The 26,840-nt window shown below is 34.3% G+C and overlaps 5 protein-coding genes across 5 annotated transcripts; 3 read left to right on the top strand and 2 right to left on the bottom strand.

Moving 5' to 3' along the window:
• Positions 1 to 1,517: 1,517 nt before the first annotated feature.
• On the top strand, positions 1,518 to 3,566 carry TRIADDRAFT_58739 (uncharacterized protein; the record flags this gene model as incomplete). The annotated part of the gene is made up of 2 exons (XM_002114632.1): positions 1,518 to 1,544; positions 2,034 to 3,566. 2 exons carry the CDS (start codon positions 1,518 to 1,520, stop codon positions 3,564 to 3,566), a joined length of 1,560 nt encoding a protein of 519 aa, XP_002114668.1.
• Positions 3,567 to 5,382: 1,816 nt separating this feature from the next.
• On the bottom strand, positions 5,383 to 9,295 carry TRIADDRAFT_10795 (uncharacterized protein; the record flags this gene model as incomplete). Its single annotated transcript, XM_002114803.1, has 13 exons — positions 5,383 to 5,511; positions 5,612 to 5,672; positions 5,770 to 5,870; positions 5,939 to 6,022; positions 6,114 to 6,290; positions 6,388 to 6,558; positions 6,626 to 6,799; positions 6,898 to 7,048; positions 7,648 to 7,856; positions 8,004 to 8,248; positions 8,579 to 8,767; positions 8,885 to 8,932; positions 9,109 to 9,295. Coding segments are annotated over 13 exons (1,926 nt in total), but the record flags the coding sequence as incomplete, so codon positions are not given.
• Positions 9,296 to 13,584: 4,289 nt separating this feature from the next.
• On the top strand, positions 13,585 to 15,932 carry TRIADDRAFT_58741 (uncharacterized protein; the record flags this gene model as incomplete). The annotated part of the gene is made up of 10 exons (XM_002114633.1): positions 13,585 to 13,650; positions 13,701 to 13,751; positions 14,012 to 14,110; positions 14,379 to 14,520; positions 14,673 to 14,780; positions 14,849 to 14,961; positions 15,083 to 15,170; positions 15,263 to 15,360; positions 15,584 to 15,662; positions 15,751 to 15,932. 10 exons carry the CDS (start codon positions 13,585 to 13,587, stop codon positions 15,930 to 15,932), a joined length of 1,026 nt encoding a protein of 341 aa, XP_002114669.1.
• A 1,086-nt stretch (positions 15,933 to 17,018) lies between these two features.
• Positions 17,019 to 19,891, bottom strand: TRIADDRAFT_58742 (uncharacterized protein; the record flags this gene model as incomplete). The annotated part of the gene is made up of 13 exons (XM_002114804.1): positions 17,019 to 17,288; positions 17,396 to 17,483; positions 17,601 to 17,664; positions 17,753 to 17,876; positions 17,984 to 18,050; positions 18,143 to 18,267; positions 18,402 to 18,518; positions 18,633 to 18,729; positions 18,860 to 18,978; positions 19,065 to 19,182; positions 19,442 to 19,506; positions 19,641 to 19,708; positions 19,822 to 19,891. The coding sequence occupies 13 exons, from the start codon at positions 19,889 to 19,891 to the stop codon at positions 17,019 to 17,021; spliced, it is 1,392 nt and encodes a 463-aa protein (XP_002114840.1).
• Positions 19,892 to 23,384: 3,493 nt separating this feature from the next.
• Positions 23,385 to 25,424, top strand: TRIADDRAFT_28174 (uncharacterized protein; the record flags this gene model as incomplete). The annotated part of the gene is made up of 7 exons (XM_002114634.1): positions 23,385 to 23,666; positions 23,797 to 24,093; positions 24,304 to 24,483; positions 24,618 to 24,756; positions 24,873 to 25,012; positions 25,156 to 25,229; positions 25,340 to 25,424. 7 exons carry the CDS (start codon positions 23,385 to 23,387, stop codon positions 25,422 to 25,424), a joined length of 1,197 nt encoding a protein of 398 aa, XP_002114670.1.
• Between the last annotated feature and the right edge of the window lie 1,416 nt (positions 25,425 to 26,840).

Here is a 26,840-nt window from a genome sequence, read left to right on the forward strand (position 1 = left end):
ATAATCCTTTTACGATATCAACAAAGCCTTCCCTTTAGTTCAATTTTTTTCTTTAGTTTAACGTAATTATAGCATTGATCGTCTATCAAGGAGGTAATCTATTTCCATAGATACAAAATATAATTTCAGAAACAACAAACATATTAACGCACAAGTCTAATCATTGCAATGTTTATGAAAATTTGTAATCTTAATGTAGCTTTTATCGTGCGTAGTATATCTCTTACAGATTATATGATATTCAGCTGAATAGAGTAAGCATGTCTGTTGTAAACTAGAGAATCTTGCTAAGTATTACCTAGCAATCCTTCTCCTACAGTGCAATTGACTTATCTGTATGGTGTTCCCGAAATCATTAGGGTCTATTGGATTCAAAATAAAAAATATCATACTGTATTTTACTGTTAGCAAATTCACGTAAACAAGTTTTCCGATATGTTGAGCTTATTATATAGTTTACCGTACTCTATGCATATGTGCAATACGAATTATAAGAATATATTGAATACAAATAAAACGATCCTAGTCTAAAATTCACTGTCAGAAAAATTCATATAAAGAAGTATTGCGACATGATGGACATGTTAAAGCGCACTGTGCACCCATATGGTATTCCCAAAAGTGTATATTGGATTACAACAAAATTATCATACTATACTTTACTATCAATAAATTCAAGCAAAGAAGTTTTACAACATATTGAGTTTATTATAGCGTATGCAAGTGTATCATATGAATTATAAGAATATATATTGGAATCAAACAAAATGATCCTAGTCTAAATTTCACTAATAGGAAATCCATACAAAGAAATCTTGCGACATGTTGGGCTAGTTAGAATATAGCGAATTCTGATGCAACTGCATAGTACTCAGCTGCTGTTCCATAAGCATCATACGAACATATTCGATTACAAATAAAATGATGATCATACGGTATTTCACTAGCTATCAGCAACTTGATTAAAAGAAATTTTTGCGACATGTTGGAAATGTTATTATAACCATAAACGTAGAGGTTAAAAAACTTTCTTCTATCTATACATATACACAAACATGCAACAAGGAACAAATATACAGTACTAAAAAAGAAAACCGAAAATGCTTTTATCGTCTATCTGGTAAGTTAAGTATAATGTAGTTTCCATGGACCAATACACTAGTGTACGACTGTTTAGTGTGCAATGCCGTACTCTACCCATAGAGATCTGTATGGACTGAACGAGACAGTACTGAACCTGAAAACATCTCACTACATCTATGGGACTAAGCAGCAGACGGTAAAATGGCGTCATCACCATGGCAACAGTCTCGACAATGTTGATAAATACAAGGTTTTCGTTGTATTGACTACACATACAAGATTCTCCTTGTATTGACTACAGCTCAAATACAATTATTTTACTAGTTATCTATCCATATTACCGATCCAGAGTTCTTCAATTTGAGGAGATTATTGGTGGACTCGACCAGAATAGAAAAATTCCTTCGATGCCGTTGTAAAATGAAAAAGACAAGATGTATTTGCCAAATATGCACCTGTGGGTAAGTAATGTTTTCAGTTTTATTCGAAGACGGCTCGTAAAAATTTCTTACATGGAATATAATTTAATAAAGAGATAAAATAGATTTAGGGCCCCACTTTTTCATGCTATGGATATCGCATGAGACAATTAATTAATTATAATTTTTATAGTAATGAAAGATAAAAGATAAATCATTTTCATCAAGGTTTAGCATAACAACCTAAAACTCTTGCAGTAATGCTTTCTCTAGCTGTTTAAATTTTTCTCCATGACATATGATACTATAAATGCATAGAAATTAGTATTGGTTCGATGATAATTCGAGTTGGTATTAAAATTATGATAGTAATTATAAAACTTCGTCAGCATTTTTGGTGATCATACAAGTAACCTAATAGCCACGAAATCTTTAAATATTACTTTAACTGAACATGAATATTAAACCCTTTCTGGGCAATGTCATATCTTACTGTAAATTTAAGATGCGTTAATTCATCATAATTAAAAGGATCTAGTTAAGAGTAGGACATTCCAGTTTTCTTTCTTTGAAATTTTATTTAAATTTGTATTAATAGTGAATACCTGTATCATCTATAAAACTATCAGGCGCCATCGATGCCCTCATAAACCAATAACTGCCAAGAAAACACCGTTAAAAGATTGTTTAATAACAGAATATCAAACGTCGTACAAACAAAACGAAGGATTTCAACCACCTCAACCAGTTAAACCGATGGAAATGTCTCGACCTCAGACATCGCCTATGGACTTAACCACCACTAACAGAGTTGATTATAAAGTATATAATGTTCAATTGCCTCCCAAAAAAAATCAAGTAACATTTGAAACTCCGCAAGGACCACTATATTTAGAATCAACTTATAGAAATGTTTATACAGCAAAATCTATAACAAAAGAAAAGAGCTATAAAACTCGATCGGAGTATATTGTCCCGGCAGCCAAATTTAATGGTAGTACTGTTAATCGAGATAGCTTCAAAACGTGGAGTGTTGCTCCTAGGAAAGCTATTAAACCAGATTATGATAAAACATGTGCCTTAATAGTATTCGACAATGATGATGGCAGATCAGATGGTAAATCTACCGCACAAGTTGATTTTCCAAAGTATGCCGTCGCAAGACCTGTTATTGTTAAACCTGTAATATCAAGCTATCAGTCAGGGGGTGAGTTCGATTCAAATACGATACACAGACTTTGTTATACCGCTAAACAGGTCCCGATATTTCGACACAAAGTAGCAGAAAAGTATAAACCCCATGCGGGTGAAATGGAGTCTTTGACAACTCATAAGCAAGACTTTATTCAACATCGTTGTTCGCCGGTTACAACATGTAAGCCACCCGAAAAATCTCATATATCAGATGAGAAGTCGCATTACACTACAACTAATCGAGAAACGTTTAAAGCTTGGGATGTGCGCAGGCCAATGTATATGGATCAAATGGAGCAATATAAGATACCAGATAAGCCAATGGAATTTAATACTGTTTCACGATCGACCTATGTTCATCACGAGAACTTTGAGAAAAGATCAGCTAATAAGCCCCAACCAGTCGCTGTCAGTAATGATAATCGACAACCATTCCAAGGTTTGACAACCAGTAGATCGGCTTATCAACCTTGGGAAACTTCACGATCTCAACCGAATCGTGAACAACGTATTTATGCTCCACCTCAGGATAAATTCAATGGTGAATCAACTCATCGTGCGTGCTTTCAGGGACAATTTGTACCTCCAGCAGCAAGTAGTAAACCTAAGGAAACTTATGTTAAAGCTGAAGGAGATATGTACTTGATGAGCAGTTACCGCGATAATTATAAAAATAATGAAATACCTTATTGTCCGGCTGTACCACTTCTTTCAAATAGACTACCTAGTAATCAGCCTAATTTTAAGTACTCGCATAAAAATCAAGGTGGACATAAATTTTACAGGATGACCATAGAAAATAAGGATACAACGATGACAGTTGATATTCCTAACCAGCCTTCCACTATTACAGTCTCGGTACCTAGCTAATTGCACTGTAATAATTAGCTGATGCTAGTGGTGGCCATTATTAATAATTATAACAATATAATATTTAATTTAACTTATTATTACGATCAAAATTCGCGTAGACAAATTGATTAGCATTTTGTTTATTCTAGTAATTTTTCTTCAGATAACATTTCATAGACAAAATCTATGTTAAATATTTATATCTGACTCTTATTCGATGTTTAATATCTTTTACTGTCAAACGATTACAGTAGTTGAGTTTTAATGCTCTTCATTATTAATACTTGGATATTTAATTCTTATGAACTTCATGCTAAATTTACAAAACTGAGACTATTCGATTTATTTGCATTTCTTTATTTTGATTGGAATTAGAAAATATTCAGGAATAATCTTAAGCCTAACTGCTATCTTAGTTCCAACTTTGACGAGCATTCGATCATCATGTAGAAATTTCGCATATAAGTAAGATTAATAACTGATGTGATCATTTGCATATTTAAATATTGCAAGATTTCCTTGAAAGCTACAGTTTTGAAGTAATACATAACTGACAACGTATAATTAGAACAACTTGTTAAATTGGTATTCCAAACACGAATAAACTTTTGGATTGCATTTAAAGTATTTATCATTTGCAATTATCATCGAATAGAGATTGTCCAATGGATTATAAGTTATTCCAGGAAATCGATCTCTATCATAGTTAATAGTTATATGCAGTTTACTGATAGAGGATCCTCGATTGTGATAAAATTTTGAGTGCTTGTAGTTGCATCGATTGCTATATTTAAAAGAGCAGCAAACGAGCTAATGTAATCATCTACCATCGATAGTAGATATAGCTGGAAACACTGACATGATTAAATTTTATTTAATCATTTCCTTTAGCTCTTTTTAGATCATATTCTCGACATCTGTACAAAATATGCTACAACTAATCTATTACGTTATGTTAATAACACAAGTTTTTTGGTATCATTTTCAACAATGAGACTTATTCCACCAATGAGAATCCAAAGATGCTGGTACCTTGAGTTTTAATATATCTTAGCAAACTCTGGACTAGTTATCAGCGAAATGATCAATAATATATATCTACAGTAATATTTCAATAGTGGAAGATACGTATATCTAAGGATTGAGCAATTTTGCACTCTGTACCTTGGTCAAGATTTAATATTTGTAAGTAACAAACATGCCCGATGAATTAGCGAGTAGAGTAGATCATGTAAGACGCCTACGAGGATATATCGTACCTTTTAGACCTATAGTTGTAAGCTATTAAGATATTAAAACGATGCCGGTAAAAATTTAGTGGTAAAAAATTTTTCAAACAATATTTAACGAGAAGGAAAGTATTTATTCAGTTATTATTTATAACATCAATTTTTGCATATACAAATAAACAGATATCTAACTTATAGATCGTTTCATTACCAAGAAAATAAGTGAATACACTTCTCAAATGCTCAATAGAACCAATTAAAAAATTGGGGTATGTGAAACATACGAAACGTTAGTAATCCCATTTCATAGCTGATATACAATACAAATGGGAAATTATCCATGCAAATAAAAGAGGTACGTACATACAATATTTTAACTGGGGTAACGTGTTCAGCTTAAGTAAGCACATGACAGTCTATTTCTGAGGAGTAGAATCGAAAAAGAATGGCTTTCAATTATTATAATATGATATTTCGTAATTATTCGAGAGTTCGCTTTCCTTAACTTTAGAGCAATATTTTTTAACAACTGCATTAACTGCGGTGTTATTACGTCAATATCTCTAACGGATCTGACCTTTTGCCCTTCATTTTTACATTTATCTTCTACTAGAACGAGCTGAGGCTGTAGGTGGTGGGGGTGGGCCCATTTTATGTAATTGATCGATATAGTCCAATAGCATTTCCTCTCTACGCTCCTTGACGCAGTCCAAAATTAAGTATCTTTTATCATTCTAATGTTAAATACAAAAAATTGAAAATTCATTTTTTAATACTAGCTTTTAGAGAATACGAGTATGTTTATAAAGATGGGCAACCGTGTACACATTTTACCTTTAATATCTGATGGATTTCCCTCCAATGTGTATCAGTCGATTCAATCAATTCTTTTGACCTAATTAAAATATTTCGGATGAGTTTTTTAAATTGGATTAAGTGAAATATCGTGGTGTAATTGAACATAAATCATTATAAATGTACATTGTACTTACTTATGGGTGATACATTTAATCTCTTTTAGTAATTCAGTAAAATCTAGCTTGGCTTGGTCTAGTCTATCTCGCTGATACTTGTCGAATACTGCTTCTCGTTTCTACGCGCAATTCAGATAGGATTAATCGAACATAATCGTAAAATGAAATTAGTTTCGTATACTCTCACCGAATCACTTGAGCTAAATTTACTGTAACGTGGGTCATCACGAAGCCCTTTCTTAACGGTCTTCCATCGAGCCAACAGAGATGTCTTAATATTTAATTAAATATGACATTAGCTGCATTGCTGAATATTTTCATAAAAGGCTACACAAAATTGAAATAAACACTGGAACTCATACATCAGCCTCGTTCAACATTGCCAGAAAATGTTTCTCTTTCTTAGCATATAATTTATCGACATGCTTCTTAAATATAATTTCCCTTTCGGAACTTTCTAGTATAGAACAATTTTCATATCGTCGATCTTTACGTAGGATATGACGAGCTTCCTTCCAATCAAGATCTGGATCTCTAATCTATTATTATTCCGAATATAAATATAATATTTTCCAGTCGCTTACGTATATTACAAGCAACTAAGATGAGATCTGTCATAATATTGCTAAATTGTACCAAATCCGTCAGCAAAGCCGAAAATTGATCTTTTGCTTCGTCTCTTCTATGATGAACTCTTTCTCGATCCAACTCTCTTGCATGCTCGTTTAGTGCCTGTCTCACCTGCTCTTCGCGCGCTCGAATACTAGCTTCTACACGCCTTTTACGATCTAAATCTTCGTCATTATCCTAACGAAATGTACTTAAATTCAGTTACCTGTAGTTGCGTTTCAGTCAAGTTCATATTTGTGCTAACCTTAGATTTTATTATTTCCTGTATATACTGATTAAACAGTTCTTGTCGTTCACGCGAGCCACCCACTCCTTTGTATCTATCATCTCTATCAAACCGATACTTGATTTTATCCCACTTTGAATTTTCATGAATAGACTTGACTTCTTGCAACATAGCGAAAAAATTTTCTTTCATCTGCCAAATAAAACAAATTTGTTTGAGACAATTCATTTCAATATTAGTATTCTTGCAGTCATTTAATAAAGGTTAAGTTAAATCAATCAAACACAAACCCTTTCCTGCTTTTGCTGAGATTTTTCCTTCTGATGCTTTCTAATTTCTAAAATGTGCTCATTAAAGAGACCCTCACGCTCCCGCATTTTTTCTATACCTTTAAACCGACTGTCCTTTGCGTATTTTGAGGCAAAATCACTAAAGTTTGACCTTCACGTACAGGTAAGCCACAACAGATCGAAAATTAGGGATTTAGTAGCGTGTAATGAAACGTTATACGATATTCGCTAAAATATTACAAGAAACGATTTCTACAGCTCAATCATTTATCTAGTTGAAATTTCCACTGCTTAATCTGAATTTTCAATTAAATGCTGTTACAGCGTATATTTAAATGTGAAACAGTCAGGATATTAACGCAAGCAGGCAGCTTTGCAGACCATAATGGGTAATTTAATGTACACAAGGTATATTTGATACACTTTGGGTCCCAAGTCAGATTTTATAAATCTCTAGATACAGGGAATAAAATGAGCTACAAGGCCACTGAAGTTACTCTATGCTGTGATTCAGGCAAATTTTAAAAAATATAAAAGTAATATTTTACTTTTCTATCGAAAATTCTTACATGAACAATGAACTTGAAGCTGCAAGACTACAGCTCAGAGCACAATATTTAATGACTAGCTAATTGTAGGAAACAATCATTAAACGAAATTCAAATCTTCTAATTATACATGGAATACTTGCGCCAAACAATATCGAAATTGGAGTCTTAAAGGTATAATTTTAATTCAAAAGTTACATACTTGCTTGACAATTTTGCTTCCACTAATAACTGTTGAAAATTTTCTTTTTGTTTCCGAATCTTATCGCGTCTTTCTTTCCTTTCTTCATCAGCACGTACTCGAATAAAATCCTCAAACACCTGCTTACGATCTTTGTTAGGCAATAATAAATAACGAGGATCGAATACAATTTTGGGTTTTTCCTTATCCCAAGTAGAGAATGCAGATACCTAATAAATTAAGAGTCGAAATTTAAATTACCAAAATAAATGTCAGATCTGGAATCTTAATACTATAGTAATTATGTTGTAGATAATATTGATAACTACGGCTCTTCACAGTAAGATAATTGATACGTGTGCATAGTTTCTCCTTACACTGCGCTCACGGAGCATAGTCATAAACTGGTTCACCCGTTCTTCTTGTGACAATGACTCCCTCAATCGAGCTGCTTCTTGTTCTGCAGCTCTTCTCTTATCAAATTCAACCTCTTCGTCTATAGGTTTCTCCGCTATTTGATCATCGTTAGGATTTTCTTCAATATGTGCAGTATCAGCATCAACGGGTGCTTGACCATCGCTAACCGCACTCTCCTCCATGCTGCCGTCACTGTCATCAGACTCTTCACCAGATCTTTTACGGCATTAATAATATATTTGAAATTAGCTTTTATCATTTTAAGGCATGCAAATATATTATTAGCTGAAGCAATTACGTGCAGCTTGCTTACTTGAACTTTTTAGTCGGTTGTTCAATTTCTTTTTTTGTATTTCCTAATGCCATAGCCGCATTGAAAGAATTATTGTATTAGAACCAAATCGAGTTCATTGTCAAGTAATTATACTGCACATGTACACTGTAAGTATGGACTAGTAACGATATTTTATGTGATTACTTCAATCTGATGCTGCGCTAACAATTTTTAAATATTATCAAAAGTTATCAGCTATACCATCCCCATAAGGTCCAGCTTTCAATAATTCAGTAACATCGGTATTATCTCCTAAATCTTCTGGTATTTTCCAGGATGAGGTGCGCGACATTGGATTATAAAAGAAATGTTTGCTATCATTTGTCCATACCAAACACCAAGCACTATTTTTAATAGCTTTCCTAGCGATAGGTTTAGTCTTTCTGGCGTCTACATAGAACAACAACAACGAGGTACATTCAATACAAATTACCAGCAATAATTATTTAGAAACGAAGATGTTGTATTCGATAGATTGAGAGTAAGCGAAATTTAAGATCATTATACCTTTCGATTGCTCTGTAGTATGTATTTTATTGTCTGATTCTTCATTACCTGTAAAATGGAAATACTTTTATATAAGAACGTAACGCCTAGATAATTGTTATATACTAGTTGGATGTCATAGTAGCTAATTGTGCTAAGAGGATGTTTATCTTACTAAACAAAGTTGCACGTACAACTTACAAGGAATAGCACGATAAATTAATGATGATAAACTATGGTCATACTTGCTATCAACTTATTTGGTGGCCTTAACATGGGCATGTTGGCTAGTGCTGGTGGTGGCAGCATCATCGGGGGCAACATCATTGACGGGCCTTCTAAAGCTGCTGGTTTTTCCCACTTCGATTCCATCGTACGAATATTGTAGTAATAAACTCTTCCATCGGCATTTTTATGTTCACTCCATTCTGAGAATTTTGGCTGCGGCATAAATGGAGGTCTTAACATTGGAGGGTGAGGCAAGGTGGGGGCAGGTGGTTGAGCCACAGCATCTTTAGGCTTATCCCAGGATGATTCTTTAGTACGTGTGTTATAATAGTAAACTTTGCCATCAGAGTTCTTGTGTTCAAGCCATACATCGTTGTTACTATCAACCAACATCATACTTGCAGCGTGCTGTTGACGTGGTTGTTGCTGTTGCGGTTGTTCTGTTGGTGGCTTATTACTTCCACTAAGAACCTAGATTACGTTTGACAGATAAAGCACACGTTAATGTATCGCTACATCTATAAAGGTGTAATCTTTTATGAATGGAATGAGTAAGTGATTGAAACGGCCTTGGTGTTTATTAACTATTGTTATTAGTCTACATGCTACTTATAAGATAGCTTTTTGGAAACCAATCCTTACTATTACTGTGCAACGTTGAAATCAACGACATTTATAAGTAGGTTGGATTTTCAGCAATTGTTTGTGGAGCATAGAGTACTGAATACTACACGTACAATATAGTATGACAATTTTGGGGATTCGTAATAAGATACGAATATCACGTCCATCTATTCAACGTCTCTTCAATGCTTATACATTGGCTCATGTGAAGGCTGAATGCTTGCAGCATTCATCCTTACAGACATTGAATTACAGTTGTGCTGAATGTGTGCATATCATGAACGACAGAAGTCTTGGTACCTGTGGTGGGACACCAGGAGGAGCCATGGTTCCTAGGCCAGGAGCAGCTGGTGGTTGGCCTGGTGGAGCAACATTAGCCATCGGCATAGGTGGTGGCTGACCGATAGGATTTAGTGCCATGGTTACTGGACGTATTGGCTGTGGTGGTGGCGGTGGTAAATTTGCAGCATTACCCGGCGGAGCATTGGTAGAATCGCTAATTGGTGGTCGAAACATGATGTGTCTATTTGGCAATGACATTATTTTATTCATTAATGATCAAGAGTTCTCACCCCGGTCAGTAGTAATAGCAGTTGTAATCTATAGATCTAATTAAGATTATTAGACAGTGTAAACACAACAGACTGTCGGGTAATTAATAGATAAGCTGAAATGGATCCTTAAACTTTGAACTTTAACTGGTTTATTTATCAATACGATCAGGGATCTGGACAGCACTGGATTCATAATATTTTTTCTTTTATTTAGATGGAGTTTACACAGGTTGATTTTTAGATTATGGTGGATACAGAGAATGCAACGCTTAGAATAAAATGATTTATTTATCGGTTGTGAAGTTCTTCTTACCTGTGATAGTCGATGATGGGCCCACTGCAATGGGAAAAATGAAATGAAAGCTGGAGCTTTTTTTCTGTAACTATTGGCTCAGTGAGTGTGCAAGCAGCTTGTACGTCCACTCGTTGTCACTGTAATGGATTTGGTATAGCGAAGACGCTGACAATAATGCCTTATTAGAAATGAACAAAATAGAACTTTTAAGATTGTCATACAGGATCGATACAACAAGTCATTCTTTCATTGATTTTCCAGTTTTAACAAGGCAATTTATTCCTTACAAGGGAAAACTTTAGTTGTTTCTGGTAAGAGAATTGGAGGACAAGTTCTAGAGCTCAGCCATTTTGATTTTAAGCAGACCAGCTTAGCTACCAGCTGCAAATTGTTCCAGTACCTATCTCTACGTACAGTAGACTGTACTGTAGGTAGCTGTACAGTATGCACTCAGTACAGTACATATTGTACTGTACTGCGTAATGTACCGTACTGTACTGGCTTCTCAGAGTGGTCTGTGACTGGACAGACGGGCTCTGGACAGTATGGACTGCGCATAGAAGAGGTACAGTACTGTTCAGTGTTCACTACTGTTCTATATGTAGAGTTGAGTACACATCCCGCAACTTCTCTACCGAAAAATGAGAATTGGAGTATCTTATTACTTAGGTTGTATTAGCTTAAGTTGCTCAGGATTAAAATTGAATAATAATCAATTACTACTGCTTAGCCTAAGTTCCTCTAGGACTCTAAGCTCACAGCTAAGCTGAGTTCTTCAGTATACTGTACCATATCGACGGTGTACAGTACACTGCAATAGACAGTCATACTGTGGTGTATACTGAACGTGCTGTTCTACTGTACTGTACTGTAGGGTAATATTGTTTCCAGCGGAGATGCATTGCTAACTCGACTTATACTGTCGATTTGTTGCGATTTTAGCGAATAATTCCATCTCCCGGACCCAACGGATTGTCATGATTATGAGTGATGTATTTTGAATGATCGCTAATATGAAGTAAAAGACGATCTGATTCATTACAATATCGTTGGATGGAGTTGGCAAATGGGTGTAGTGATACTGAGTAGTCTCTTCTCTTCGTGGACTACTAACATACCAATATTACTGTCCTAGTCCAAGCCACAACATACTGTTGTCTACTGTACTATACAGTAGAGATTTCAAGCTTGTAACCAATTTTACGGGAAAAGTCGAGAATATCTCCAGAAATAAGAAACAAGTTGGCATTCGCAAGTTCTTAGGCTACAACCAAATATAGAATTGATCCAGTTTGGGCCTGATTGAGCTAATACAATTCTATGTTTTCAGGGTGCCATCGATAATAATCACACTCAGCGTGATTATTATCGATGGCACCCTGAAAANCATAGAATTGTATAATGTCAATCAGGCCCAAACAGGACAGTGTGATCATTATCGATGGCACCCTGAAAACATAGAATTGTATAAGCTCAATCAGGCCCAAGCAGGACAGTCCTGTAGTCTGTTCTCATACTGCGCAGAACAATAGTGTACAGTGTACAGTACAAATAGTGCTACTGTACACTGTAGCCTACTGTGTACAACCCTTTACAAACCCAATTGTCACCCCCTGAGTACAGTGACACTTACATAACTCTACATGCAATTATTATTTATAAAACTTAGCTTACATGATAGGTAGGAGGTATGCTCATTATTTGAGCTTGATGCTGCAACATTAGAGCTTAATGCTGCAACATTAGAGCTCGATGTCACAATACTCCACAGTAGAGTACTGTAGAGTAGAGTACAGTACCAACCGAACTCGCTACAGTACATACTTTCAATTGGGTTTGTACAAACCCAATTATCACCCCCTGAGTACTGTAGAGTAGAGTACACTCAGTACAGTACAGTACTGTAGTGTAGAGTACAGTACTGTACACTACAGTACTTTACACTGTACAGTACAAACCAAACTCGCTACAGTACATACTTTCAGGGGGTGACCATTGGGTTTGTAAAGGGTGTACCATACAGTGGCTTTCACTATCCCACGCAAATTGGCGATTTCCTTCTTTCCACTGCAAAGTAGGCATCAAGGTATTGGTTAGCATTATGGCCAAGTTTTATGGCGGAATTGAAGGGTAAGGGCAATATGCTATCTTCTTTAGCTTGATCGAGTTCATTGCACAATGCCATTATTCTACCTGTAGTAACTATATGATGATGGAAAGTATACCTAATGCATGGTAACACACAACCTCAGTCGTCTACGACTCGTCTTGTCACAGGCCTTGACGTACAGAACTGTATATAAATCAGGAATATTTCTATTGATTGATTGTCAATGGTTCTATCATCGATCGTTTAAAGTATTCATCAATGCTAGTAGCTACTATCGTACTGTCTATAAAATTCAATGGATTACTAGTACTCATTAGCTACTGTTGATGATTCCGTCATCATGTTTCAAAACGATGCGTAATGACTGTACATGCAGACCAAATGGACAGTTGTCCATCACCGGTATCATTTATCCTACAGTAATACTCTACCCTTCTATCAATGAAAATGATGATGTTAGATCAACATTATCAATAATGCATTGATTGACTATGGCCAAAATTAGCCTAAGAGTATTTCATTTCTAAAACATATTTTCAATATCAACGAGCGCTGATGTTCAGATTGGAAATTAGGCATTACATGGAAATCGATCAATATTACCCGATCAACATCCTATACTGTAGACTACAGTATACGATACATTGCATTCACTCAGTATTCAACGAGACGCTTATAACATGACAACATACGAGTATTGCATTAGCTAACAACCATTTCCAATCAAATTAGAGGTTGTTGGTATCATCATCATCATCATAAAATCCCCTTAATCGTATTCTAGTTGGAAAGTAAATAAATATTACCTCTTTAGCATTAGTAGTATTAATTCTACAAGACACTTGATAACATCGCTAATCTAGCCGTTCTCACTCATTCATTTCTTTCCAGTGGTGGCTCAACGTCCAACATGATTATTATGGATTCTACGGGACAAATTATGGGACGTAGTTACGGTACCGGAACTAACCCATGGGTAAGATTAATAACAGTAATTGATGCACGTGTATAATGATATATTCATAGACGACTTCGTGGATGCTGATAGACAAAGATGAGCTGGTATTCGCTACTATGGTACACTGTAGTATCCATTCATACAGTATGATGTCTATTCACAACATATTTACCTTACTGTACCAGTGAACACTATTCAGCATGGATTTCGCTGTCTACGCTCGGCCTAAAATGGATCAGCAATCGTAACAACTGTGCTAACCTGTTCATTGCTAGTTTTGCTTAATTCATCTCAATACTCTACTGACACACGAAAGAGATTCTATAATAACAATAACTGCGATTTGAATCTAAACTTATTATTCATAAATCCTACATAGCTTATTGGTCGTGATGAATGCGTTGATAAAATTAAAGAGTTATCTGATGAATGTAAGCGAAATGCCGGTCTGAGTCAAGATCAGCAACTGCAAATCCTGGTATGTTATATATTCTATATTTTTAGCGGAATAAGATTGAATTTTCTTCTCTATACCTTTTTATGTAGGCTAACACAATGGATGACATTTTAATAACTATTATTATTATCGATAGCGACCGTTATTAACAGTCAAATAAGCTACCAGTACATACACAATTCTCTTACTACTATATTACAAAGTATTCTTATAAGCGTATATATACTGCATATCATGTAAATTTTCAAGTAAAATTGCATCTGTACATAACTCATGAACTGTTGAATAGGGAATGTCAATAAGTGGTACTGAATCACAAAGTACACAAGATGAAATTATTGGCAAACTTCATGATCGCTATCCTAATCTTAGCAAAAGCTATTATATGTGCAATGATACATTTGGCTCGCTAGCTACCGGCTTTGAAGCTGGTAAAAAACATTGATAACATTGATTAAGGATCTATCGATACAATAGTTCGAGATGAGTTTGTTACGATCCAAGCGCGACAGCTTCAAAATTGTTTTGCTTTATTTTTAAAGAAGGCTATATTTTTAGTACACTTATTTATCTCTCTTATTAGGAATTGTTCTGATATCTGGCACGGGATCTAATTGTTTATTAATCAATTCTGACGGTACAACTCGTAATTGTGGTGGCTGGGGTCATCAATTAGGGGATCATGGTGGAGGTAATTGTACTGTAAATGTAAATTTATGCTTCTGCTCTGTTCATATTTCTTGAACTACATAATTCTAGGCTACTGGATAGCGCATAAGGCAATTACTACCATTTACTATCACTGGGACAATTTCGAATTATCCAAGCATGATATTGGAAAAGTAGAGAAGCTTCTAAGGGAATATTTTCACGTAAGCTCAATTGATCTTAATTGTAGTGTATACGCCTACTTTTATTTTCGTATTATATTCTTGAATTTCAATTTATTGAAAATCGTATACTCTTATGCATCAAAAATACTTACTTCACTAGGTGGAAGATAAGAACGATATTTTACCACATTTCTACACTAAATTTGAAAAAGGCTTTGTGGCAAAGTTTTGCACCGCATTAGCTGAGGGTATACAAAATCGCTACTTGTAATTTTGACAACATTTGTAAGCGCAATACTAAGTACTACATTAATATAACCCACTCTTTATTTCTTTGAAGTGGCCAATACTGGTGACCCACTGGCATGTGAAATCTTCAAAGAGGCAGGTTATACCTTAGGGAGACATGTTGCAGCTGTTTCCCCCTTCATAGAAAAGGTATGAGTATGGATTGTATTTTTACGCTATAATGTTCACATTGGCGAAATTTATGGATATATGTATGAAAATAACCACACCGATGCTATCCGATATTTACAAGATTCTATAGTCTAATCACGAGTAATATTGAGACGAACTAGTGGAAAACTGATATTATCGTGATTAAAAAACCATAAATGCTGTATTTATCTTATCGCCATAAAACTGTTTTGCCATGTAGCCTTTACTGGAACAAGAAAATGGAGTTGCTATTTTGTGCGTAGGTTCGGTTTGGAAAGGCTGGAACCTGCTAAAAGCTGGTAGGACATCTATTTATTAAATGTTAATTATAATACAATTGAATCTCTTTTCTATTATTTAGTACTTTGCCTATTTCGTACTTGTTAGGCTTCTTACAAGGAATTCATAGCACTACTGACAGTCAACGGTTGATTAAAAAATTCCAGTTGGCTACCTTAAAGGAGAGTTGCGCTGTTGGAGCCGCTATACTTGCTGTTAAAGATAAGAAAGATCAATTAGTCGTTGACTGCTCTAAGAACGTTGATATATTTTTTAAGCATACTTTTTAATCAGTACTCATTAATAATCAGTCTATGAAATTTTCTTCGATAGCTTTTATCTTTAGACTGGCTGTTAAATGTAAAAATTGTCGATAATCTTGATTATTTTATTTTTTAAAAGAATTGGTTGCTTATAATTGGTAACTGTGTTCTTATTAGTCAATTAATTGATATTTTTCGACATATAGTCAGTACTACAATATCGTAGACATGTGTTGCTATGAATTGTATTACGTCCATGAAGGAATTAGTACAGATTTAATTGTTAATTGTGATCAGATATTTTTCAACCCTATTAGAAGACAAAACATATCGTATGTTCATTCATTAATTTTTATGTATTGATTACGGTCTTCATTGCCTACAACCAAATATTTTGATTGCTTTCAAACGAAGACAAACTTGTGTTCTTTGTGCAGATATGACGGCAAAGCGGAATTTTACGTTTGATAGCGAGTGATTTATACCTCATGTCATAGGATGTGTTGTATTAGTGAACCTCAGACATTGTATATCAAAGAAATTATAACACATTTTTAATAAAATATTTCCTGACAAACCCTCCAAGTTAACACCAATAATAGCTGCTGGGTATGCATTGATGGACGATATTGAAATACAAATATCCAATTATTTTACTGCATTAAGTACTGCAATAATCGTTCGATTACAGTTTTGTTTCTATATAGCAGAATGAATTGTACTCTACAGAATGATATGGGTAGATTGTCAAGCATGCAGCCTAATAATTACAACTTTTATAGTGGTAGTTAATGTTGAAGATTAGCCGGAACTAATTAATTATCGCTAATTCAGTACATATGCTTGCTAGAAATCTGATCTTCTGAAGAGGCCTTATGAAGTCGATTTACTCGCTAAGAAAATTTTATTAAAAATTAAGAATTAAATATTAAACAATCTAGGATAAGAATTATTTAACCCTTAGGCAATATCTTGCCGAAACGATGGTTATCCTCAACCTATATTTGCAGCTAATACTAAATTTTATAAAAATGAACGGGGATTATTTACAGAAGATAGATATAAATTTTATCAGTTTAACAAATACATGATCTATGGTGATAAAGTGACGTTCTAGCGGCGAGGAGATCTTCTACGATGATAAGTGTCTCTGTCTTTTAAGTAATCCTTACTAGAATTTCCTCGAGCTTTATCAGATCTATATCTTGTATCATCCCTATAATTATCTCGCTTGCTTCTGCGACCGTCATCACGGTCAGAATGTCGTTCGTAATGCCGGTATCTTTTATCATCATTATGCCTCTCCTTACGTGAAGAATCTGCCCTTTGATCATATTTACTTGAGGAATGTTGTCTCGGTGAAGAGTCACGGTGTTTATGTTTCTAAGCAGGTAATAAGGCCATAATCGAGCTTTTAAATAACTCCTTCGGATAATATATAGTGATTGACACAATATTGTGGCAATTGCAAAATTTAGTTTTCAATGTACCTGTTGATGAGAATGTTTTCGAGAAGAACTCTCTTGATATTGTCTTCTGTTTCCACTATCTTCTTCATCATCAAACACGAAATCATACCTGTAGAATTTGATGGCAAAGAGTGCTATGCTATTAGAATACTGTAAGAACTTGACATCATTAGAAATAAAGTAGCATTGATTATGTCCTGATTTATATTTAAATTTACTGTCGTACTCATTCTTTTCGACGTATTTATCCTTTAATTGTAGCTTTGTCTGATTTGTCTGTTTTTTTGTTTCTGGTAAGTAAATGTAAAGTGGCAAGAATAGCATTATTGGTATCATCAAACTGAAAAAAAGTTTTACAGTGCATAACAAACTACAAACCTTTAGCTTTCTTGAACATATCCCACTTCATTTTTGCAACAGACTGGCTAAAATCAACATGAATACGTCGATCATCGATCAATACGTTATCCATCTTGAAATACGCTTTCTCACAATTGTCAACCTAATTAATTGAAAAGATTAGCATAATATCATATCAAACATTAAGTTGTAGGTATAATATTCTTGATAAGTTTGATAAGAGCAATTGAACAAGATGATTAAGCTTACATTTTCGTATTCAATAAAAGCATAACAAAGAGAATCTCCAGTCTTTTGATCACGAATGACTTCACAACTGTATCAAAATAGAAGAAAGCTATATCAGGATTACAGTAAAGTAAACTTATAATCACTAACAAGTTTATTGTGGCAAAATTTAACAATTACCTGAGTATAGTGCCAAATCGTGAGAATATGATTTCAAGATCTTCAGAAGATGTCACCGGATTTAATTTACATATGAATAAAATATTTTCAGGCGGTTTTATTTCTGCATCTGGAATATCGCCTACCTAAAAGCAAGAATAGCAGAGCGATTAGATAACTGTAGTACATTCATACATAGAAAAATGCATTGAAATTGACTTCGAGGTATCTAATTTGCAGACAAATACGTTAGCGATTGACTTCAGCTAATTCGACTAACCATTTCTAATATATGTGATTCCGCTTTAGCTTTTCTATCCTTGCTCATTTCTTCGATTTCTTCCATAGTTTTACCTTCCGTATCATCTAACTTTTCGTCAGCACCAATACGACCCGACTAAAATTTGTTTAGAGTAAACATTGTATTTAAGTGTACTGCCTAAATTACTTATAGGGGTCAAATTACCGTAAAGTTCTATCAAATACTGTACAGATGGATCTCTATTCATACCTGTAGTAGTTCTTGTGTTGGCTCTGGGGATCTATCAGGAATTTCTAGACCTGCCGGATCATCATAAGGATCGTCCAGTACAATAGTATGATTAATCCTGTTGGACATTGCAACGAAAGTTCTTGTTAGAAAAAGTATAATACAGGGCAGGGCATAAATTAAACCAACGAATCAATAGATTTATCAACTATTTAATTCCGTGCCTGATGTCACGATAGGGTTGGTACCGATCATCACAAATGGCTTCGTTCATTTTTTGCAGGACATCATCACCTTCTACAACTTGGCCAAATACAGTATGTTGACCATCCAAGTAATCAAGATCTTCGTCCAGTGTAATGAAAAACTATGTGAAAAGATGAATAGGCATACTCTTATGAGGAAAGGTATTTATTTAGTTGATTACTAATACTAATGAAGTCTGTTGCTTACTTGTGATCCGTGCATGTTGTTTCCATTGTTAATAAATGAGACAGTGCCTAGTTTATTGTGCTTTATTCGAGGAACAGTTTCAGCTTCGAAAAACCTTGCTTGTTCACCATAAATTTGTCTTTAACGGATGATAGAAGTACTGATTAATTGTCACAATTAATGACGTCATTGGACATTGGTTTTGTGACTGCATCTTAACTTTAGCAAGATGATGTAGCATACTACTACTGTTACAGTAAAGTAGAAGTTATATTATGCCATTGGAAGGAGCAAAAATTCGTATCGTATTACGAACACGTATAGTACTTGGATGTACTTTACACAATATGATCTACAGTATATCAGTAACTTATTACACGCTACAAGATAGTATTTACCTAAAGACAGATTCACCGCCATTCCCAGTACCTGTCGGATCACCCGTTTGTGCAACATAATTTCGCTGCGTATATAGTATAGCATTCATGATGATGATATTGAGAAAGATATGCATGTTAATATCAAGGTATAACGATCATTCAATAAAATGAGGTTAATGTTCTTCTAGTTAATCCATTAGGATGGCCTGATTATTACCTTAATATAGTGAAACAAACAAAAGTTGTAATACTTGGTTTTGCATAACTTGAGAAAATTCAAGCAAGCTGAAATGGATGAAGAGGAAGACGATCAGATGACAATATTAGTGTTTTACTACGCCAAGTTATGGTTCCATGGACTTATCTACGACTTATTCATACGTTGGACTATGACTTACATCGTGGTCTTTCATCAGTTAACAAATCGATTACAATATCTCCAATCGTGGTCTCAATTAGGACAGACATGTTGCCAGCTCGTTTTTGCTGCAGCTCGACTTGATTTCTGGCATTGCCAACGCTGCTGCCAGAAAGTGTTTGGTTTACGGTACAGTACTGTACCATAGACATGTCCAGTAGGGTACAGTACAGTATCAACCATCTCGCTTACAGTACAGTACTGTACTGTACCGTAAACCAACTCCCTTACGGTACTGTACTAAAGGCACTGACAGACAGACATATAGTACGGCTGTACAGTGTACAGTACTAAAGGCACTGATCGACAAACGTACAGTACAGTACAGTGTACAGTACTAAAGGCGCTGATCAACAGACATACTGTACACTGTACAGTACTAAAGCCACTGACCGACGGACATCTAGTACAGCTGTACTAGTACTAGAACGATTACGAGTACAGTACCGTACAGTACTACGGTCACCATGACGGGCATACTGTAGAGGGAAGAACCTCTATGGTGACTGACAGTAGTGTACAGGACACTACTGATAGCCAAAAAGACAGCCAACTGCAGACCGTTTACTTTACAGGGGTAAAAAGCAAAAAGTAACGTTTAGAAAGCTTTTCCATTTCATGTTTGCAGTCCCCTAATCCTCCGTAATCATCGTCATACAGGTTGATTCGATTTTTTAGTGTACAGTATAATACTGTAAATCTAATCCCATCAATACTGTACTGTACTGTACAGTACAGTGTACAGTGTACAGTACTGGAATACGGACTGTTACTTTATACTGTAATGTACAGTACTGCAGTTTACAGTACAAACCAGACACGGGACTGTAAAGTCGTCATCGTTTTTAAATTTCTTCGTCAGCCAATCAACGCTGAGGATAACTTGTTCTCCATCAACTATCTTTGTTTCCCGACATTATTGGACACCGTTGCTTTGCTAGCTGCTTTAGTTCACAGTAGATCGCTTCTATATCATAGAATTTCCATGTGTTGCTGCAGAAATCCAAAGAAATTAATCAACTAGCGTAGTAGCAATTTCTTGACGGCATCTTAATAGGAGAGATACAAGGTAAAGTCAGGTCATAAGACGCATCTCAGTACCACATTGATTTTAAATTTGTTGTTGTTGGTAGAGGTCGCAAATGGCTTCAAGTTGCAGTCATGTAATTCTCATCTTTATTCAATGCACGAGTAAACAGCGCATCTACTCGTATTTTAATCTTATTCTTGAATTATATTAGGGTAAACAGGTCAATTTTGGGAACAACAGAATATTATTCAGTTTGCAAATCCAACCAATCAAGGTAATATTGTGAGATCAGTAGTGTTCAATCAACTAAGATCGGTAGTATTAAACTGTTTATTTTCCAGTAGTCCAGAAAGATGAGGATACGATAATAATTATAATGAATTGTAATGATATGATCTTACAATGTTATATACAAATTTTACCATACGAGAAATTAAAGATGACTGTTGGCTACTCTTGTAATGCAGTGATATATACAGTATCTGAACTAGGACTAAACGCCACAATCAATCAATACAGGCTTGCTACAGTAGCGTACAGTAATTTACTGTAGACATGCATCAATTTTGATTGCACACTTTCATAGAGTAACTGTAGAATCGAATATATCCCGAATACACATGCGATCAATTTTCCATTACAGAATTGCAGTAGAGTATATGCATAAGTGAAAAACACAGTATGGAATATCACAGGATCAATTCCATGATTTCAGGTCGCTTGGCTTATAGAGCCATTTTAATAGCAAACAGCATTAGTCAACATTGTACGTAGAACATCCCAGCATATCGCATAGGAGTATCGTATACATTTGCACAGTTGATAATAATTATTATATATATAATAAATAGGAATGTAAAAGATTGATTGTATGTAATGTACTCTATACGTTTTACTTCAATTTAATGCACAAAGTTCATGATGTTGATAATAATTATAATGGCACAATGATTGTGTATCTTTTCCAAATAGAAATATGCTACGACAATTGTCTAAACCGATTATATTCAAGAATAGCTAGAGTATATAGCAAGTATACGACCAGTTTTAAGTTTTATTACCATAATCGATTGCTTACCCCTTCATAGTGAACGCCAATTATGTTATGTACTGTATTCACAAAAATGATATCTTACCCATAAACATTAAACGATAAATGTGTAAGATATATTCATATGTGTACACTGTACATGCAGTGCGATTATCGTTGCATATAGATACGTATACGCCATAATCATCTTTGGCAAAGTAAGGTAGTTTCTGTACAGTACAGTATGGAATTAAAATCATTTTGTATACGTTCATTTGTTACAAGCATTACATTGATTTTTTATGTCTGTAGGCTATCACATTATACTAGCAAATTTTGATCCTCCCAACAATCAAATATGGATAAATCGACACGAACTGTAAATCTTAAGAGTCAAAGTAAACTTCGACAGCCAACCACGATTAAAAGAGCCTTAATAACACAACCAAATCATCACAATTCAGATCAAAATGTAAATCTATCAAAGCAATTCTTATTAATGAACGCATAGTGATAGTTAAGTTAATAAGCTCATGACTAAGTTAAGCTAATATAGTTGAATGAACTATTACAGCTTGAAATATCTTTAACAATGCTATATTTTAGAATGTACAACCTAAATCGAAGAAAATCAAATTAGGCATTGATGGCAAAGAAAATGCGCCTACTCACGGACAGACTAAACCTCGGTCAAAAATATCAAACGCTACTAGTGGTCGTCAACCATGCTCTAAAGTTATTTCAGCTTTATCAACACTCGCAAAAGGCGGACGTAATACGAATGATCGCAGCAAAAAAATCATATCAAAGCCTGTCGCAAGTAAGACGGCTAAAACAGGAGCCGCATCATCAAGGTCAGCACCACAATCTAAACGTGTCATTACCAATACCAAGGCGACTAATAAAGCAAGCCAAAGTAAGAACAGCGCTCAATCATTTAGCATCGAAGGTAAGCGTATACTGACTTAATAGTAGTTAAATCTATATCGGCGTTGTCCTCCTTGTTTTAATAAGTTAGTGCTATAGAGCTATTGTTAGCTTAAAGTTGCCCGTTAATAAGTTTCTTCATTGGATACAGTATACTGGTATTGATATAATTTAAAATTATGCAAAAGTTACAATTATAAAATATGATTTAGTAAGCTACTGAAAAGAAAAGTCCTTACTTTTTACTACGCCATACATTATAGAGTTGGATGTAAAATTAGCCGCAATGCAAGCTGAAGCTAAAAAGTTACCAAAATGGGATATAAAACGAAAAGGCGAAATATATCAAGAAGGGTTTCATCTAATTCCTTTGTTGCGGCAATCTTATACTGACCAGTACGGAGATTATGAGGAAAAGACCAAGCAAATAACGACCGAAAATCAAAAGCTAAAGGATTCGTTCGCCGAATTAGATAAAAATTACAAGTCCAGTACGGCTCAGGTGACTTCTTTAACGAACCATCTTGATAGAGTACAACGAGAACTTAATTTAAAAATGGAAGAATGTGGTCGATTGACTCAAACAGTTGAGAAGCTCAATAATGAAATCCATAATCATTTAAAAACCATCGACGAAAGGGATGCAGAGATACGTGAAAACGAAGCTATTAGAAGAAAGCTACATAATGAAGTTCAAGAATTAAAGGGTAACATCAGAGTTTATTGTCGTGTCCGGCCATTGTTGAAAGGCGAAGATAATCAAGACTGCGATTTACCAATCACTTTTGATAGTAATTGTGATAAGAACATCCAGATACATCATAGTAACACGAATGATGTAAGCATCAATGTCTTAAGTATTTATTTTATTACAAAGATATTTTATATCAAGTATAATTCTGGCTATGGAATAATAATCACATTACAGTATTCAAATTGTTGGTTGCTGTTATTTAATAATTTCGTAGGATGGCTGTAGAAGAACTACATCTGAAAAGTATGATTTTACCTTTGACAAAGTATTCAATCCCACTAGCGCTCAGGAAGATATTTTCCTCGAGATCTCTCAATTGGTACAAAGTGCTTTAGATGGCTACAACGTTTGTATTTTTGCTTATGGGCAAACTGGTAGCGGCAAAACATACACCATGGAAGGTTGCGTAGATCACAATTCGGGGAGTAATAATGCAAGAGCTGGAATGATTCCTAGGACTGTCAACCAAATTTTTACATCTGCTAGCGCATTATCTAGCAAAGGTTGGAAGGTTAGTTTTGTCGTTTTAGATACTTACAAATAATAATAAGTTAGCATGTTATTCGATTTTGAACAAGATTATGATATAAGCCAACAATTGCTATACACTTCTTGATATTAAATGACTTAATCAATGCAACGTCCTTTAGACTGAATTAAAATGAAGAGACCTGATCTAGCTTTAATTTTACTAATGTATCTTGTCGTTTACTATTTGTAGTATGATATTGAAGCTTCCTTCTTGGAGATATACAACGAAACTGTCCGCGACTTACTTGAAGACAATCATAAAAAGAAAGAAAATATTAAATACGAGATTAAATTAACGAAATCCAGTAATGGTGTAAATCATGTAGCAGTAACAAACGCTAAGATAGTTAAAGTTGAGTCTGAAAGACAAGTAAGCATTATAGAGATTAATACAGAATTATAATCAGAATATTTATTTACGTTAAAAAATGTACCTGATGTTGCTTCATTACATGTTAATTGTATATTTTTGATATGCATATTAAAGCATAACTTATTACTTAGGTGTACGACTTACTGAAAGTTGCTTCACGTCATCGAGCTACCGCAGCTACAAAATGTAACGAATATTCTTCGCGCAGCCACAGCGTATTTCGACTGAACCTCATCGGTAGTAATAGCTTAACTGGACAGAATTGTGAAGGTATAGATCTACAAGCGTACATAAGATTTAGTTTATAGGAAATGAATCTAACTCATTTTACTTAGAGACCATTTTTAACATATCGTATGCAACGATCAACCTAAATGTTAATTTAGGGACTTTAAATCTTGTCGATCTGGCTGGTTCTGAACGAATAAATGTATCCGGAGCAACCGGTGATCGATTAAATGAAGCTAAAAATATCAACAAGAGTTTGAGTACCTTAAGTAAAGTAATTCTGTCACTGGCTAATAAGGTAATACAGTGATAGCATAGTAAAATGTCATTAATTATAATTATGCGCTTTCGTTGTTGATAATAATGTTAAAAATTATGTTATTTCAAATTACTAGACATTTACAATCTGGTTACAGCGGACAATTTTTTTTGCTTTTATAGGATTCTCATATACCTTACAGAAATTCAAAGTTAACCTACTTGCTACAAAACTCTTTGGGTGGCAACAGTAAAACGTAGGACTAGATATAATTGTCTTTATTGTATATTGCAAACTACAGACTAAAGCTTTTACATTTTAATAAGTAAGAATCTTTTTTGAACGTATCTAAATATCGCTATGTAGGTTAATGTTTGTGAATATTTCACCTTCCATTCATTGTTTTCATGAGAGCTTAAGCTCTTTACGGTTTGCTACTAAGGTAAGCTGATGTTCATTATTATTAAATTATGTCTCTAAATTATCAGTGCTGAAAAAGTAATAGCGTCAACAAAAATAATATGTATGTTATTAATATAACTTTGGCTTTTGCATTGAAATGCTTTTAGGTCAATAATTGTCATATTGGTACTGCAACCAAGAAAGTCAAGTGAACGTAATGTGTCCTTCGACTACATTTACTTTAAATATAACCTGCTATGCACTATCTAATTTCATTATCATGAAATGTTGCACCGAACGAACTGTAAATAGCAAAGGATTCGATTATGAAGTCATTATTTTTACCAACGCTAGATGTTAAGTTAAATGTGAAGAGATAGATAGTTTATTCCCTTAATAAATATGAGAGGTTATAACTGCTAGCAACATAATGCCTCACATTTTAGCTAGAGGTCAATTTAGAACAAATCTTACAAATGTAGACATAAATTCCATTTAGTATACCGTACTTATTTACTATTAATCAGCGGTGAGGTGATCAATTATCGTTGAATAATTTTTGATAGTAAAACGCAAGGTTTGAATTTTATATAGCAATTACAAATTTTTCTCTCCTTACCTGTTAAAATTACTTGTTAATGACTACTAGATACTGTATGTACTTTACATGAGAGAGAAAATGAATGCTGCTATTTCTACATTTAATACCTTACTATTTAAAGCCTTCGGGTAAGAACTGTATCCTTGTCTAAACCACGACTTCCTGTAAATCCTTTATCATTTATAATCAACTTCATTATCGTTGCCAGTAACTACTTCCTATAGCAATAATAAATATTGATTTAATTCCGTGATAAATGGATACCATCATTTTTTCTCATCCTATTAGTAATGCATCCTGATAAGTTTATTGTATTTTGCAAAATCTAACAATAAAAAACCTGGAAAAAATTTATTAAGTCCAAACTTATGGAAGTGGTACTTTTTATGTATTTATATTTACTAATTAGTATTTATAAAATTAAAAAATATAACATAATATATAATATGATTACTGTATACAGTATATAGTTTATTTACTCGTTCATCACAGTTTTTTTTCCGATAATAAAAATATAGCAACTGTGTAACCGATTACATACAATTTCCGTACATGACTGTTTCGTAACTGTATTGATAACTCCTTTGATTTCAAGAAAATGACGATTACTCATGTAGCACCGTCCTAAAGTCATTGTTTACATAACTAAAATATGGCATTATTATGCCTCATATAGGCCTTATTTTACAGTATATGATTCGGTGTAGCCTATGCAAAAATGATTGATTGATCCATGAATTAAAATTTGGGCATAATAATGTCAACTTGTTGGATAGATTTGCATAGACGTAAGTCAACAATGTAATTTCCCCTAATGTGATTGAATTTTTATTTCTATAATAAATTAAGACATTTATAGTTTAA

Source organism: Trichoplax adhaerens, genomic scaffold (genome assembly GCF_000150275.1).
Source record: "Trichoplax adhaerens TRIADscaffold_8 genomic scaffold, whole genome shotgun sequence".
In the NCBI taxonomy this organism is placed as follows: Eukaryota; Metazoa; Placozoa; class Uniplacotomia; order Trichoplacea; family Trichoplacidae; genus Trichoplax; species Trichoplax adhaerens.